The sequence below is a fragment of the Notechis scutatus genome, chromosome 4 (genome assembly GCF_049901735.1).
Source record: "Notechis scutatus isolate UNSWTSFEM ecotype Mainland chromosome 4, rNotScu1.2, whole genome shotgun sequence".
Lineage (NCBI taxonomy): Eukaryota > Metazoa > Chordata > Lepidosauria > Squamata > Elapidae > Notechis > Notechis scutatus.
Window position 1 is genome coordinate 74,340,784 of NC_142012.1, and position 14,957 is coordinate 74,355,740.

A 14,957-nucleotide genomic window follows, 5' to 3' on the forward strand; every position below is an offset into this window, starting at 1 on the left:
TGTACATAAAATGTTGTGTGGTTTCGAAACACACCTCTAAGATGTTGTAGGAAGAACAAAAATGATTATTTTGATTTATTCCTTTCTAGAAATTGGTTGGCTGCTAGAAATTCTCCCTGATAGCTTCAATTTGGCAAGCAGGCCTAATATACACTTTTCTAAGATTACATTTTCAAAAAATGGGATGAAACTATGTACGATACATCTGCTGAGATTTAAATGAAGAAAAATGACTTCAGGTTTTTTTAAGAATGAACCTTGGGATATGGCAAGTAAAGGAAAACTTACCTTTAGAGAGGAAACAGGAGGTGACTTTATACTCAATAATCTCTCTCTCCCACCAAGATCCTTTTCAGAACATAGCAAGGAGGATTTTTGGCACTCAGTGCCAATTCTATTCTAGGCTGGTGGAGCAGGAAATGTCCATAAGATGGACTTATAAATGTGTGAGAAAGGAGAATGCATGGATTGAGCATCTCTCTACTGTTGCTCATCTTGAGCTTGCAATAATCTGAGTTTAACACTGATGATATTACCTAACTGGATCATGAAATGTCTTCAAAAAACCCTCTAAGGTCAGAGAGCACCAAGTACCCTACATTTCAACCCTAAGCTACAAATATTCTCCTTTATTGGTCCAGGAACTTGCATCCAAATGCTGACCAGGGAGATGTATACCTGTTGCAATTATGGTAAAGATGCAGATCAATCTGCTTAAAGCTAATATTTTCCTTTCCAGCACTTGGTTGCAACTGGGTCCAAACGACCAATGTTTATAACTAGATTTTGCAATGGAACAAACCATTCTTGGGTAGAGTTACAAATAATCATTCCTTGGGCAATGAAAGTCAAGAAAGCCTAAATTAATGGAGTAATGTACTGAACTAAAGCATCTCCAAGATCAGGGCAGGGATGACATTTTGTCTCTTGAGCTGGATGACTCAGCTTGAAGAAAGTTACCAATGTACATATATTTCTTTTGAATATTTTAAGGCATGAATGGTTCCTAGAACAAGCAACTTGATTTGAGAGAACACTTGGACAGAGTGCACACTTTGATATAGTATGATTTCACTCCCAGCTTTCCAACAGCTGTACATTTAGATAGATTATTGTGAAATGAAAGGCATAATTTTCACTCTATACCTGACATTCCCTGAACAAACATGGAAATTTCTCCATTCTCAAGTTTCCTTTTGCTACCAATCTAATGGCTACCTTGTAAGATGCTTTCTCCAGCCCCCGGTGGCTCATTCTGACATATAAACATTTAGAGATGCCTTGGAGATACCTAAACGTATGGGAATATTGTGACAGAAGAGGAGATACAAAAATAATTAAAAATATTATGAAATATAAAAGTGTGAAGGAGGAATTCTAAACCACAGTGGGACTATTTGGAAATTACATGACAAGATAAAAAAGAGCATTGATTCTCAATGTTTTTCTTGAAGACACTACTGAAAAGCTTTTGTAAGCCACTATATAATAAGCCAAGACTAAAAATTAAAAATGTTAAAATGGCCCAAATCCTGCAAGATTCTTGAATTTTAATTGACTTCAAATATATTTTAGGAGGAGAGCGATGTTAGAGTATGGTAAGCAAAAATCAGGAGGAGTCTGATATTTTTCCAATTATATAAAAAAATACTATAGGACAACAGCTCACTTCATCAAATGCACTGCAGGAGCTAAACTGACGTAAGATTTAAATTTGGGCAGTGTAATATTGTCTAAGGAATCCATTTCAGAAGAAAGTATTCAATTTAATTATGAATCTTTTATGAGAAGCCATTACAAGGTCAACAGGCCTGAGTTTGGAAGGTCAGTGACAGAGGTGGGATTCAGCAGGTTCTGACCAGTTGTGGAGAATTGGTAGCAGAAATTTTGAATAGTTTGGAGAACTGGCAAATCCCACCTCTGACTGGCCCTGCCCCCATCTCTTCTCTGCCTCCCATTGAGTCCCAGCTGATCGGCTGGGTCTCCTTTGGTTGCCCTACACAGGAGAACGGAGCTGGAAAGCAGGTTAGTGGGGTGGGGAGGGAATAGAGATTTTGCAATAACCTTCCCCCAGGAGTGAGGAGGGAATGGGGATTTTACAGTATCCTTCCCAGTGGTGGGATTCAATTTTTTTTTTACTACCAGTTCTGTGGGCGTGGCTTGGTGGGCGTGGCAGGGGAAAGATACTGCAAAATCTCCATTCCTTCCCCACCCCACTAACCTGCTTTCCAGCTCCATTCTCCTGTGCAGGGCAACCAAAGAAGAACCAGCCAATCAGCTGGGACTCGGGAGGCGGAGAATAGATGGGGGTGGGGCCAGACAGAGGTGGCATTTGCCGGTTCTCCAAACTACTCAAAATTTCTGCTACCAATTCTCCACAACCGCTGAACCTGCTGACTACCACCTCTGATCCTTCCCCTGCTATACCCACCAAGCCACACCACGCCCACCAAGCCATGCCCACAGAACTGGTAGTAAAAAAATTTGAATCCCACCACTGGTCAATGATATGATTCCAAGCCCAAATGCACAAATGGTCCTTGCAATGTAATGTGTGGATATTTCTCAGGATGGGGAGGAAACAGGCTTGGACTGAACTGAAGCAAGATGGAATGGCTCCTGTTGTCTTTCCATGTACTTGTATTCTCCTGATCCAACGAGGTTCACCATCTGGGACGTCTCTTGCTGGAAGAACTCTGGCCAGGGTGTCCTCTGCTCAGCTTCCTTTGTGGATCAGAGGCAGCTGACTTCAGAGTAGGATGCAAAACAGGACAGGCACTTCCATCCCCATCATCTCTGATTAAGCTTTCTGCAATCTGCTGTAGAGAGGACTTCCCTTGAGGTCCACCTGGAGACCAGTCAGCATCCTGCATCCTTACTGGTCAGCTTCAATGCTGCCCTGTTACTGTGGCAGCAGCTTTGGTTGCCAGGTTATTTCTGAGTGCAGTTTGAAATGCTGTTGCTACCTTTAAAACCCTTAATGACTCAGGCTGACTATCCAACAGACTGCCTTTTTCTAATCAAACCTGCCTATCTCGTCCAGATGGATAGGGGAATGTCTGCTTGGGATCTCCCAAGCAGGCATTTTATGTTGTTTAGATTTTATATCATTGCATTATTAGTTTTCCATTGTGTGACATACATTGTAAATTGCCTATAAGAGATCTTGCTTGGTCTAGTGACTAGGAGGCTGGACTCAGAGAGCAGAAAAACCCAAATTCTAATCCTTGTTTTAGGAGAGACTTCCTCTCCGACACTAAGAGGAAGACAAGGGCAAACTATCTCTGAAAAATCTTGGCAAACTGATGTTATGAACTTGTCTTTGTAGTCTCCAGGGACGTGTGTGACTCCAGAAACTGCTTAGAGCAGGGGTCTCCAATCTTGGCAACTTTAAGACTTGTGGACTTCAATTCCCAGAATTCCTCAGGGAGCTGAAGTCCACAAGTCTTAAAGTTGCCAAGGTTGGAGACCCCTGGCTAAGAGTCTATTTGGACTGAAGTCGTACATGGATTTCATAAAACCAACAAAAATGGGATTCATGAGGATGAGATGAATGCCATTGTAGGACCATCATTTGACTTGGCACCAGAGGTCAAACTGTGCTGGTCTTTGGACTTTCACCTGCTATGGCAGATGTGCCATCATGAAAAAGGATGTTTCATTCTTTAGAACAAGGGCCTTCAAACTTGGCAAGTTTAAGACTTGTGGACTTCAACTGCCAGAATTCCTGAGCTAACATGACTGGAGGAGGAATTCTGAGAGTTGAAGTCCACAAGACTTAAAGCTGTCAAGTTTGAAGACCCCTGCTTTAGAAGGTGGATTTTCAGGCATCTAAAATTGCTGCATCTTTTTATTGTTGATGTTAAAGAAATAAATATAACAAGACTAGATCAGATGTCTAGTAATTATGGGTATATAAGACATTGATTTGGAGATTTGATTCATTTCCCCCCCAATCAAATCTCTATGACCTTTTTAAAAAAAACTTGTTCTGGGCAGCTTAGTCAAAGTGACCTAATTAGGGAGTTGGAATTAAACTACAGAATCAATTGGATTCAAATTTGAATCTGAGCTGAATCAATGGGTTGAACTGAAATAGGCCACCCTCTGACTACAAATGTTCAAAATGTTGGGTTTAAGCCAGAGGTAGGCTTGCAATAACAGAGAAAGTGAAATAAGTGGTTGTATTTGATAAAGAATTCAGCTCCATGTGGATTTAAAAGTTAGGTGAGCAGTCATGGCAAAAACATCTGAACATTTTGCCATCTCCATTTGTACATCTGAGCTGTCAACTCTTTCCTCAATAAGAATAATGTACTATTACTTGATGCCTGTTTTTGCAACCAGGCAAAACAATGCGAGGCTCACCAGAAATGATGGGAGCTGTTGCAGTCCAAAAACATCTGGGGACATCTGGGGAGCCTCCTGTTGCCCAGATATTGCAAGAGCAAATAATACTTTAATTTGCACACACATCAATATTAGCTGAACATATCTCACAGTATGATGCACATAGTAACAAACCCTGTAGATGGAAGACCATGTTTAGTGCAGTCCTTCAGTTAAGTATTTTCTTAATATAGATTTGGCACAAGTAAATGGCCGTTTTAGAAAACTCCCACTTTTTTCAATGCTGAAGGGCGTTTTGAGATTCTTCCTCTTCATAGCAGTCCAAGGAAAAAACTACGAAAAGATAGTAGAACTCAACAGCTTTTAAAACCCAGATTTCTCTCTCATGGAAGGCTGTAAAAAGCCACAGCCCAGAGATCAATCAATGGACAAGCATCGAGAAGGGCTGCTGAGTTCTGGTAATGCACTTCGTCATTTCTTTAGATATTTGATACACAAAGTAGCTAAACTAGGTCATTTTAGAGTGTTCCAGCAAATACATTTTCCCCAAGCTTGGAGTAACTTTGCCAAGGTTCACTGAAGCCTTCAGCACATTTTTTTTTAAATGCAATTATTATTTCCAAAACCATCTATGCAAAATAGTACTTGCATTCAGGCATGAAGAGAGACAGGAACACTTTGTGATAACAATAAAGCTAACATTGATTAATGATTCAGCTACAAACACCACAATGAAATTGATTCAGCTACCAACCTGCCAGTTAACAAGTGAAAAGTTATTATTTCAAGGTCAGTCAAGAGATGTGACAAAGTACATTACTTCAAAGCTAATGGAGTAAACTTCCAGCTTCCCTTCCCTTCCCATCCCATCCCATCTCACTCTGTTAATCTGACTTGATTCCTTCCCTTCCCTTCCCTTCCCATCCAACTCTGTTAATGTGATCTTCCTTTCCCTTCTCTTCTCATCCCATCCCATCCCTTCCAACTCTGTTAATCTGATGTGATTCCTTTCCTTTCCTTCCCTTTCCTTCCCTCCCCTTCCCTTCCCTTCCCTTCCCTTCCCATCCCATCCCATCCCATCCCTTCCCTTCCCTTCCCTTCCCTTCCCTTCCCATCCTATCCCATCCAACTCTGTTAATATGATCTTCCTTTCCTTTCTCTTCTCATCCCATCCCATCCCTTCCAACTCTGTTAATCTGATGTGATTCCTTTCCTTCCCTTTCCTTCCCATCCCTTCCAACTCTGTTAATCTGGTGTGATTCCTTTCCTTCCCTTTCCTTCCCTTTCCTCCCCTTTCCTTCCCTTTCCATCCCTTTCCTTCCCTTTCCATCCCTTTCCTTTCCTTTCCTTTCCTTTCCTTCCCTTTCCATCCCTTTCCTTCCCTTTCCATCCCTTTCCTTTCCTTCCTTCCCTTCCCTTCCCATCCCTTCCCTTCCCATCCCATCCCATCCCATCCAACTCTGTTAATCTGATCTGATTCCTTTTTCCTTCCCTTCCCTTTCCTTCCCTTCCAACTCTCTTAATCTGATCTGATTCCTTTCCTTTCCTTTCCTTTCCTTTTCTTCTTTCCTTTCCTTTCCTTTCCCTTCCCTTCCCTTCCCATCCTATCCCTTCCCTTCCCATCCTATCCCATCACTTCCAACTCTGTTAATCTGATCTGATTCCTTTCCTTTCTTTATCTATCTATCTATCTATCTATCTATCTATCTATCTATCTATCTATCTATCTATCGTCTATCACAATTTTTTTACACAGCATTGTCATCATGCAAATATAAACAATCAACAACAACAAAAGCAGCAGAACAGCCACATGATGATGAAGACCTCCAGAAAATGCTGGGCCTTTAGGCTACACAAGAAGTGAAAAGAACATCTCAGAAGATGACAGAGGCTGCATTATGGTCAAGAACTCAGTGTGGATGTGTTCATGAAGCTCCGAGAGAAGAGTTCGACTTGAAGGAGATTGCATTCTTTTTATTTCAGTTGCATCCAATGTCATAATCTTATTACCAAAGGACCAGTGAAATATTGTCCCTCCTCTCACCTGAGTACCCATTCACACAAGGAACCAGTGCTTCTGCGCTCTGCACTCTACCACTATTGTAGGTGCTATAGCACAACCAAAACCAAAACCTTCTTCCTTGGGTAATTAACATCCAGGTGCCATGAAATCCAGACTGTTGGCAGAGGAAGCTGGAGACATTTGGTTACCTGACCTGGAGCTCATCAACAATTCATTTGCTACCAACTCTACCTGTTTATAGTGTTGGTTAAACAAGTACTTTACCCACTAACACACCATCCTATTGATTATGATAGAAGAGTTACAAATCACATGTCATCTTAACATTTTAAGGCACTGTATGAATACCTAGAATTGTTAAATGTATCTACACAAAGGATTCCAAGCTCATGTCTATGGAGAAACCATGCAAGATTGAAATAATGGTTCCAAAGAAGAGCTAACATTTATGATTACCTTGTGTCATTATTTAAAATAATTGCCCCAACATGAAGGAAGACTTCATAGACACCATTAAAAAGATAATGGTTCCTACTGTGAAATAACTACAGAAACAGCCACTCTAGTCAAATAGAAGATTTCTGGCAATCAGGTGGAAAAGATATAAAGGAAGTCCTTGGATAATTTTTCATTGTTCATAGCTTTGATGAACACTTGTGACCAACTTGAGAAAGCAAAAACTTCTTGTCTGAAAATTCCTCTGGTTCTCAACATGGAAAGCATCTAAGAACCCATTCGTTCCATTATGATTATCTCCCCTATCCTGCTGCTAAAGATAACCCTACCCTAATCTTGTTTATCATCTTTGTAGCTCAGCAGTGCTCCTAGAATTTCACTTCTGTATGCATGAGAGTATTAAGTTGTTTTATTCTTAGGTAGATTGAAGTGAGAATGGATTAGTAGCTCAAAGTCAAATAGAAAGATGATGGATTTTGCATCTCATAAACATGACTGGCTTTCAGAGATGCTTTCCTCCCATCTACCTATAGATGAACCATGGGATAATGGGTGTCCAGGATGATAGGAACTCTGCATTTTGAAGCATACTGATGATTGTCTGTTAATTGTTTCTGTTCTTGTTTAATTGTGCTTGAATTTTTGTTGCATATGAATATGTGCCCTCCCTCCTGAATCACATATTTGTCCAAATGGGCTGACAAATGTCAAAAATATACAAAATCCAAGCTAGTTTTCAAATGTTTTTAAAAAATGTATGGAAGAAAATGGTGTGTTTAGCTGGCATTGGATTTGCTGAGTGACTGATCTCCTTGGCAGAGGAAATAAAGCTATGACATAATCAGCTTTTCTTTTATCTCTAGCAGTTCATTGTTTTTCTTCCAGGTGCTAATGGTAAAAACACCCTCAACTTAAGTGTGAGTCTTGATCACTGTATCCATGCCATTTTCTTGGCAATGACATGGAAGATATTTAATACTGCAGAATTGATTTCCCAAAGTAGCTAAGAGTCATGGAAATCTACACAATCCCCATCCCAATATTAACTAGGCCCAACTCTGCATAGATCAGCCCAGGTCAGCTAAGTGTTGCTGCTTGCTGAGTCCAAAAAATATTAAATGTTACATGAATCTGCATTTCACTGACCAGAAGCTGGTGGACACAGATGAATGGGAACAGTATACTCTCCTGCAACCATGCTGCTAAGATACTTTCCCATGGTATGAATGAAATCAGAGGAGGTAGTAGAATTTAAATGAGCACGCCAAGTAGAAGAAGAAGAAATGCATTGGGCACAGAAAGCAAAGGAGAATTAATGGGGTAGGAACACAACAAACCCAGAATGTTAAGAAGGAGAGTTGAGGATATGAAGCGAAGGAATGGACAGGCATTCAAGGCTCAAAAGGCAGTTTAGAGAAATATGTGGGAAAAGTGAAGAACAAAGCTTTGCACAGGATCTTTCCTGGGAACACAGTGGTTTTGACCCAAGTTGCCCAGTGATCTTCCCTACCAGATGTTTGAAAGGTTTACACCCAAGGGATCTTCCTGCCTGAGCCAAGATGAAGGCTTGGACTGGCTGTATTTCAGAGAGAAGCTGATGAACTGACCTGACTTGGAGGCAGGACCCTGCACTGACCTGAAGACAGCAGGCTAGTTTAGCTTACATGGTCCACACAGCTGTGTATTGCCACCCTGCACTGCTACTTGCACATGGCCCTGATGAAACAGATGTTGCAATGCAGAAACAGTGGTACCCATGAGCATCAGAGAAGCCAAGCTCTCTTTTGCACACCAAGCATCTAAGGTGTGTTGGCCTGCCTCTGTGCCTCTTTGCCCAATCTGGAGAAAGTGGAGTTGCTGCAACGAAAGAAAGAAAGAAAGAGTTGGGCATGTCTATGGAGATTCTCAGTCATTCAGGTCATGGTTGTCCCAAAGGTGCTTTTTCAAGAGGCAACTGGACTTTCTGGTTAACCAGAAAGTCCAGTTGCCTCTTGAAAAAGCACCTTTGGGACAAAGAGTTGGACAGTTCCCACCAGCACAAAGCAAGCAGATAACAGATAACAGATAAGCAGAGTTGGAAGGGACCTTGTAGGTCATCTAGTGACTAGTCAACCCCCCTGCCCAAGCAGGAGACCCTACACCATTTCTGACAAATGGCAGTCCAATTTCTTCTTGAAAGTCTCAAGTGATGAAGCTCCCACAACTTCCAAAGGCAACTTCTGTTCCATGGGTTGATTGTTCTCACTGTCAGAAAGTTTCTCCTTATTTCCAGATTGAATCTCTCCTTGATCAGTTTCCATCTGTTATTCCTTGTCTAGCCTTCGGGTGCTTTAGAAAATAGCTTGACCCCCTCCTCTCTGTGGCAGCCCCTGAAATATTGGAAGGCTGCTATCCGGTCTCCCCTGGTCCTTCTCTTCACTAGACTAGCCAAGCCGAGTTCCTGTAACTATTCATCATATGTTTTAGTCTCCAGTCCCCTAATCATCCTCATTGCTCTTCTCTGCACTTTTTTTTAGAATCTCAACATCTTTTTTGTAGTGTGGTGACCAAAATTGGATGCAGTACTCTAGGTGTGGTCTTACTAAGGCTTTATAGAGTGGTATCAGTACCTCCCTTGTCCTTGACTGTATCTCTCTGTTAATGCAATTTAGGATTGAAGAAGAGCCCCAGGACTCTTGCACCCAGACTATCATCACCCAGGCCTTGGTGTCTAAAGGCACAGTCTTAGGTTGCTCTTTTCAAAGCCAAGAAATCTAGGAAGCTAAAAGAAAGAAAACAGATGCAAAAAAGATGAATGGAAGAGCAAAGGTCAATTAGGAATAGCATCCAGTGCCAAGCGGGACATTTACAGTATGCCAACATATACACAATTTCTCAGAGTGAGAACATATATCAAGTTTTGAAAATGTTCTATTTAAGCAACTGGCTCATTCAATTAAAAGGTTATGGACCCCAAATATGGACATAGTAGGATAATATTGAATGGTTGCTAAGCAATTAAGGAGAATCACTTAGAGAAAACTGGGCATCAAATGAAAAAGAGAGATGTAGAAAGTTACTTTCTATAAAAAGCGAGGCCCTGAGGAATCTATTACAATCACAAAAATTTGGAAGACAAAATCCATATTGAAGTATTCCCACGAATATTATTTGTTGAAGGGAAAGTGAGGTCTAAATTTAAAAAAGAATTAAAAACATATGCCATTGAAATGAATGGGTAGTTAAGAGCCATACTCCCATGGTTGCTACCGGCACACAAGAAAAGTATTTTCATGCACACAACATCATATAAAATCCAACTGGTAATTCTAGGAGATTTCATTCAACCCCATTTTATATAGATACTGTGTCTTCACAAAGCTGTGCTGCACAAATAATATCATAATCATGCCTGGGAGGGCCTAGAGATGAATTTGTGATGAATTTAAAGAAAAGAAGACCCAAAGGGGTATTTATGATCAGAAGAAAAAACAGGATACTGTAACTGAATATTTCTGCACCTTCAGGATAAGGCTAAGTTGGGTATCATCTCAATGATCTTTTAAATATAAGTGGCTTTACAAATTGACATTAAAGCTAAAAGAGAATGAAGAGATGGAGTATTACAAAATTTGGGATAATTGGTATAATTGGTTGAACAATAGAAATAAAGATAAAGGAAATAAGAAAATTACAGATAAAAGGATATGAATGTATATAAAGATGTATAAATGTAGATATTTACACGAGATTGGTGCATATAATAATGATGACACAGTACTGTTAAAGTAAAAGTTAAAGTAAAGTGTAAAAGGTGAAAAAGAACAATAAAAATTATTACAAAAAATATAAGTGGTTTATGCTATTCTACTAAATGTTTGCATTTCATTTTCAATAGGGGAAAATTACTTTGCAATTCACATTTCCCAACATAAACATGATATATTGCCCCTCTGATTGTGAAATGAACTTATAATGAAGATCCACATTCTTGTACTCAGGAATGAGCACTCAGAGATGTGGGTGTATCTTAAAAAACGGAAATGTTTAGACTGCAAAAGAACCAAATAAATGGGAATAATTCAAAACAGTCTAGACATTTCCAATTTCCGTGCAGCTAGAAAGACCGATGCAGATAAACAACAGAAGATACATAAACTGCAGGCCACAGATGTTTGTGAATTAGAAGGAGTAGTTGAATGGAATAAAAGCATTTTAGATGGGATTCAGCAAAATAAGAAGGACAGTGACTGCAGTTGATTGTAGCAAGAAGAGGATTAAGGAGGAAGATATAAGACAGTTGTGCTTCAACTTCTCTTTCACTTCCTAGAGTCTTGCTTAAAAAAACCCACAACACAATGAAGATTTTGTGAGCAAAAAAAAAAAAAAAAAATACTCCACATGAAATTACTTTCCATATATAAGATTGTTGTGCCCTGGGATTGCAAATATTACTCTGTTTCTAATGGAAGTTGTAACTGGCATCTCCCTAAAGCAGCAAGGAATGGGACATAATTTTTCCAGAAGTGACCCCACCATCCCTTGATCACCAAGAACAGCAATGTGAAGTGAAAAGAATTCTAGAACGAGCCATACCACAAAACTCTAGAATATTTATAAAGGAAATATTGATTGTTCATCTTATTTCTAGATAAAAATAATCCTGTTTCTAGATTATGATCATGTTCTCCTGTGTATCCATATCAATAAGTGAGATTACATTGCCTGGTTAGATTTATCTTCTGCAAATTTTCAGAAAAAGTTAATTTGAAAACCTGCATGTTCTCTTGCGTAAAAGATCCTTGAAAATAAAGTCAAATAAAGACTGTGTTGCTGAATTCTGTAAGCCTGGTATTAGTTGAGGTTTGCGTAGATTTACTGGCTGGAAAAAAATGTGAAATTAAAGTGTTTGTCAGTTTGAGAGGAACTGAACACACTGGGGATTTTTTTTTTTTAAAGAATATAGATTTTACCAATCAAACTCACATCCTCCTTCAAAAGGCTGTTATGAAACAACTATCCATTTCAATCAAGTTTTCACAGAGGCCAGAACCTCAGAAAATATTCTTCGTACTAACTAGAGCGTGCTTGACAAATGGCACCCCTTATTTAAAAACAAGTGCTATTTATATTGTATTAAGGATTGTGGGCAAACGAAGATATGTCTTCCTGCCAAAGAGTGTATCTATTGCACTTCTGCGCTCCGCCCCCCAGAGGCACTTGTGACTTCTAAATGACACTTGTTGCACACTAAAGTATGTTTCAAGGACTGGCCACCTCTACTAGTAAATGGCCCACGCAAAGCGTTGTAAATGCATGTTCTTTTCTTTCTTTCCACTTTCACTGAAAAGCCTTGAAATGATGTCCCTCAAGAAATCTTCCTAAATGATCAAGAGCTTGACATGGGAAAAGCTCTTGAAGCATCACAGGGAGAGCACCTTAATTCTTCCAGGCATTAGCTGGACATCTAAGGCCTATCCAAGAGAAAGCATGCCATATTCCCCCTGATATCCATCTGCTGCTTTTTTTGTCCTTTCCTTTTCACCCAAGAAGAGAGAACCCACCAACAAGGCTGTTATTAGGTAATTGTGCTTGATAAATTAGACTCTATGTTCTGCCAATTAGCAGCCTACTCCAATGAACTTCATATACTTCATACCATTTTGATTGAGATAAAGAAAGTTGCACAATGTGCCATCAACATGTGGCATCTCAACATTGACTTGACTACAACAATGAAACACACACACACACACACTCTCACCCACACTCACATTAAGTTGGCATTTGAGAGAAACAGAACAATCAGATCAAATTTAGGAAAAGGTATTGCATGGTCAATATTCTCGTAATGGAAACGGAAGTGTGACTGCCATGTCACTACCCAGAAAGCTTTCTTCAGCCAAGATTTTAAAGTAATTGCAATGGCAATCTGAAATACTTTGTATTATCCCATTAAATCCTCCCTGTAATGGTGGACTGTTGTACAAAATCTTTAAAAGGCTGTTTAAACGCAGAAGCTCCACAAATGCTCAACCTTTGAATGATTAGGTACGTGATACATCCTCTAAAACTGCTGGCTGTGGCTAACCTTCTTTGTTGCCTGACTTCATCTGCAGTCCTGAAAACCCAGCAGCTATTTCAAGCATACATTTCAAAACAGGCTAAGTATTTAGGGACCAGACATTTCACATTAAATTGGCCCATGTTCAGAAGATTACTAAAGCCGTTTGATAAGTACATTAAAAAAAAGAAGGGAAAAGGAAAGCAGATTAGCCAATAAAAAATAAAATAAAAAAAAAACGGCACTCTGGAAGATAATCCTCTAAAATATTAAATTTTGGACATGGGTTGGGTTTTGTGTGCACTAATACATAAATATAGAGAACTAACAAGTGCCATAATCACTGCAAGCCTTGGGCACAGAGGCCTGACTCCTCAGTACTGATTTCTGGACAGCCTTCTTAGGCTTGCTTGCTTGACCCTTGGCACACGTGAAAACTAAACTTCATTCGTTAAGCATGGTTAACTTTCTGGTTCATTAATAAGGGATGACGGAGCTGCCATCCCTCGGATGGGAAGACCCTCCTTGCAAAAGCCGCTCTAGCTTCCCAGGATGCGAACATCTGGAGCTGGGCGGGTATAGAACAAAGAGCTGAGCAGCGGACCGAAGCGCCACATCTGGCGGATCTGCCACTCAATGGAGGCCGGTGGAGGAGAGCCCTGTCCAGGGTGCTGAAAACCTCCCAGCCGCCCGCTTCTCGTTTTTCGCTGTCCGCGCCGAGCTGCCACCTCTCCCCGCCCGGCGTCTCCGCCCGCCCGCTCGCTTCGGTCGGTCGCCCCCCAGTTCGGAGGGGCCGGATCATCACCGGGGCCGCGCCGCGCATCGGGCGGATCCGCAACAGGTTCAGGGCTGGAAAAGAGCCGCCTTCTCTCCCCGGGAATCAGCTCCTCCCAGACACACGTCCACCCCACCAATTCAAGGCACCGCAAAGGGGCTGGTCCGCGATGGGGGCTTCGGCTTCTCCCGAAGGGAGCATCGCCAGGAGCTCCCCGGCCGGGCCCAGCTCTGCTCCCCGGGGCCTGCGCGCAACCCGGGACTCCTGTACCGGGTCCAAAAGGGTTGCAGCCCCATGGAAGCCGCAGCACCAGAGCCGGGCGGTCTCTTCCTCTCCAGGCAGACACACCAGCTCCCTCGCCAGCTGAGCCCGCCCCTCCCTCTAAAAAAAAAATCCTTTTGTTAGCAGCAAATTGCAAGGACGGGCTGCACCGAGAAGGGGGCGGCGGCAGTCCATAGCCGGCGGCGAAGAGGGCCGGGGAGGTGGGTGGGGCTTGGCACCGGCCCTCACCGCAAGGCCCGTGAGAAGCGCCAACTCACCGTCCCGGTCGCAGAGCTGAATCGCCTCCAGGCTGAGGTTCTTGAGGACATCCTCGCAGGGGCTGGCCGGGCTGCTCCGGGGATGGTCCAGACGAGGCACCTCCATTCTCCCGACTGGTCGCCTTCCTGGGCTGGGCTGGACTGGCTGGCCACGGGCGCGGGTCTCGCCCCCTCCCTCGGAGCTGCGGGCGGGCAGCGGGGGGCCAGGAGGGTGGGGGAGAGGGCGCCCTCTGCGACAGCCTGGCTGCTCTCCTGCCTCTGCCCCGACTGGCTGGGAACTGCGCGGTGCAGCAGAGGCGCGCGCGCTCCCTCCGTCCCTCCCGCCGTCCCTCCCCGGGGCTGGCTGGCTGGCTGGCTGGCTGGCTGGCAGCGGGCGGGGATTAGAGGACGGGAGGAGCGACGGGCTGGCGAGCCCTTGCTCTGGCGCGGGAAGGGAGGAGCAGGAGAAAGAGGAGGAGGAGGAGGAGGAGGAGGAAGGCACCGATGCTGCTCACCTCGCTCCGCAGGAAGGAGCTCGCTGTTAGCAGCGTCTGCGACGCCGCCGCAGCTCTAGATGCAAACCACAACGCCTGCTCCCCCCACCCACTCCACCGGCCGTGCAAGGCCCTGTTGAGCACCCCTCTTCTCGCCCCCCCCCTCCGTTGCTTACGTAAAGCTTGACCCACGGCCGCGGGAGCGCTGCCATTTTGGGCTGCGGCGATCCTACCGACCGCTGAAAGGCAGGTAGAGGCTCCCTCCAGGCCTATTTTTTGGTGCCCCCCCTCCCCA

The 14,957-nt window shown here is 42.8% G+C and overlaps 1 protein-coding gene across 2 annotated transcripts in view; it reads right to left on the reverse strand.

Moving 5' to 3' along the window:
• Positions 1 to 14,957, reverse strand: part of PHYHIPL (phytanoyl-CoA 2-hydroxylase interacting protein like) — a 63,188-nt gene that overhangs the window by 29,043 nt on the left and 19,188 nt on the right. The window contains exon 1 of one of the 2 annotated variants that reach the window (XM_026674227.2): positions 14,190 to 14,528. The exons of the other annotated variant lie outside the window; for it this stretch is intronic. Within the exon in view, the coding sequence (XP_026530012.1) occupies positions 14,190 to 14,295 (106 nt within the window). The 5' untranslated portion in view covers positions 14,296 to 14,528. Of the gene's footprint in view, positions 1 to 14,189; positions 14,529 to 14,957 lie in introns of those variants that run through there. 2 annotated transcript variants of the gene reach the window in all.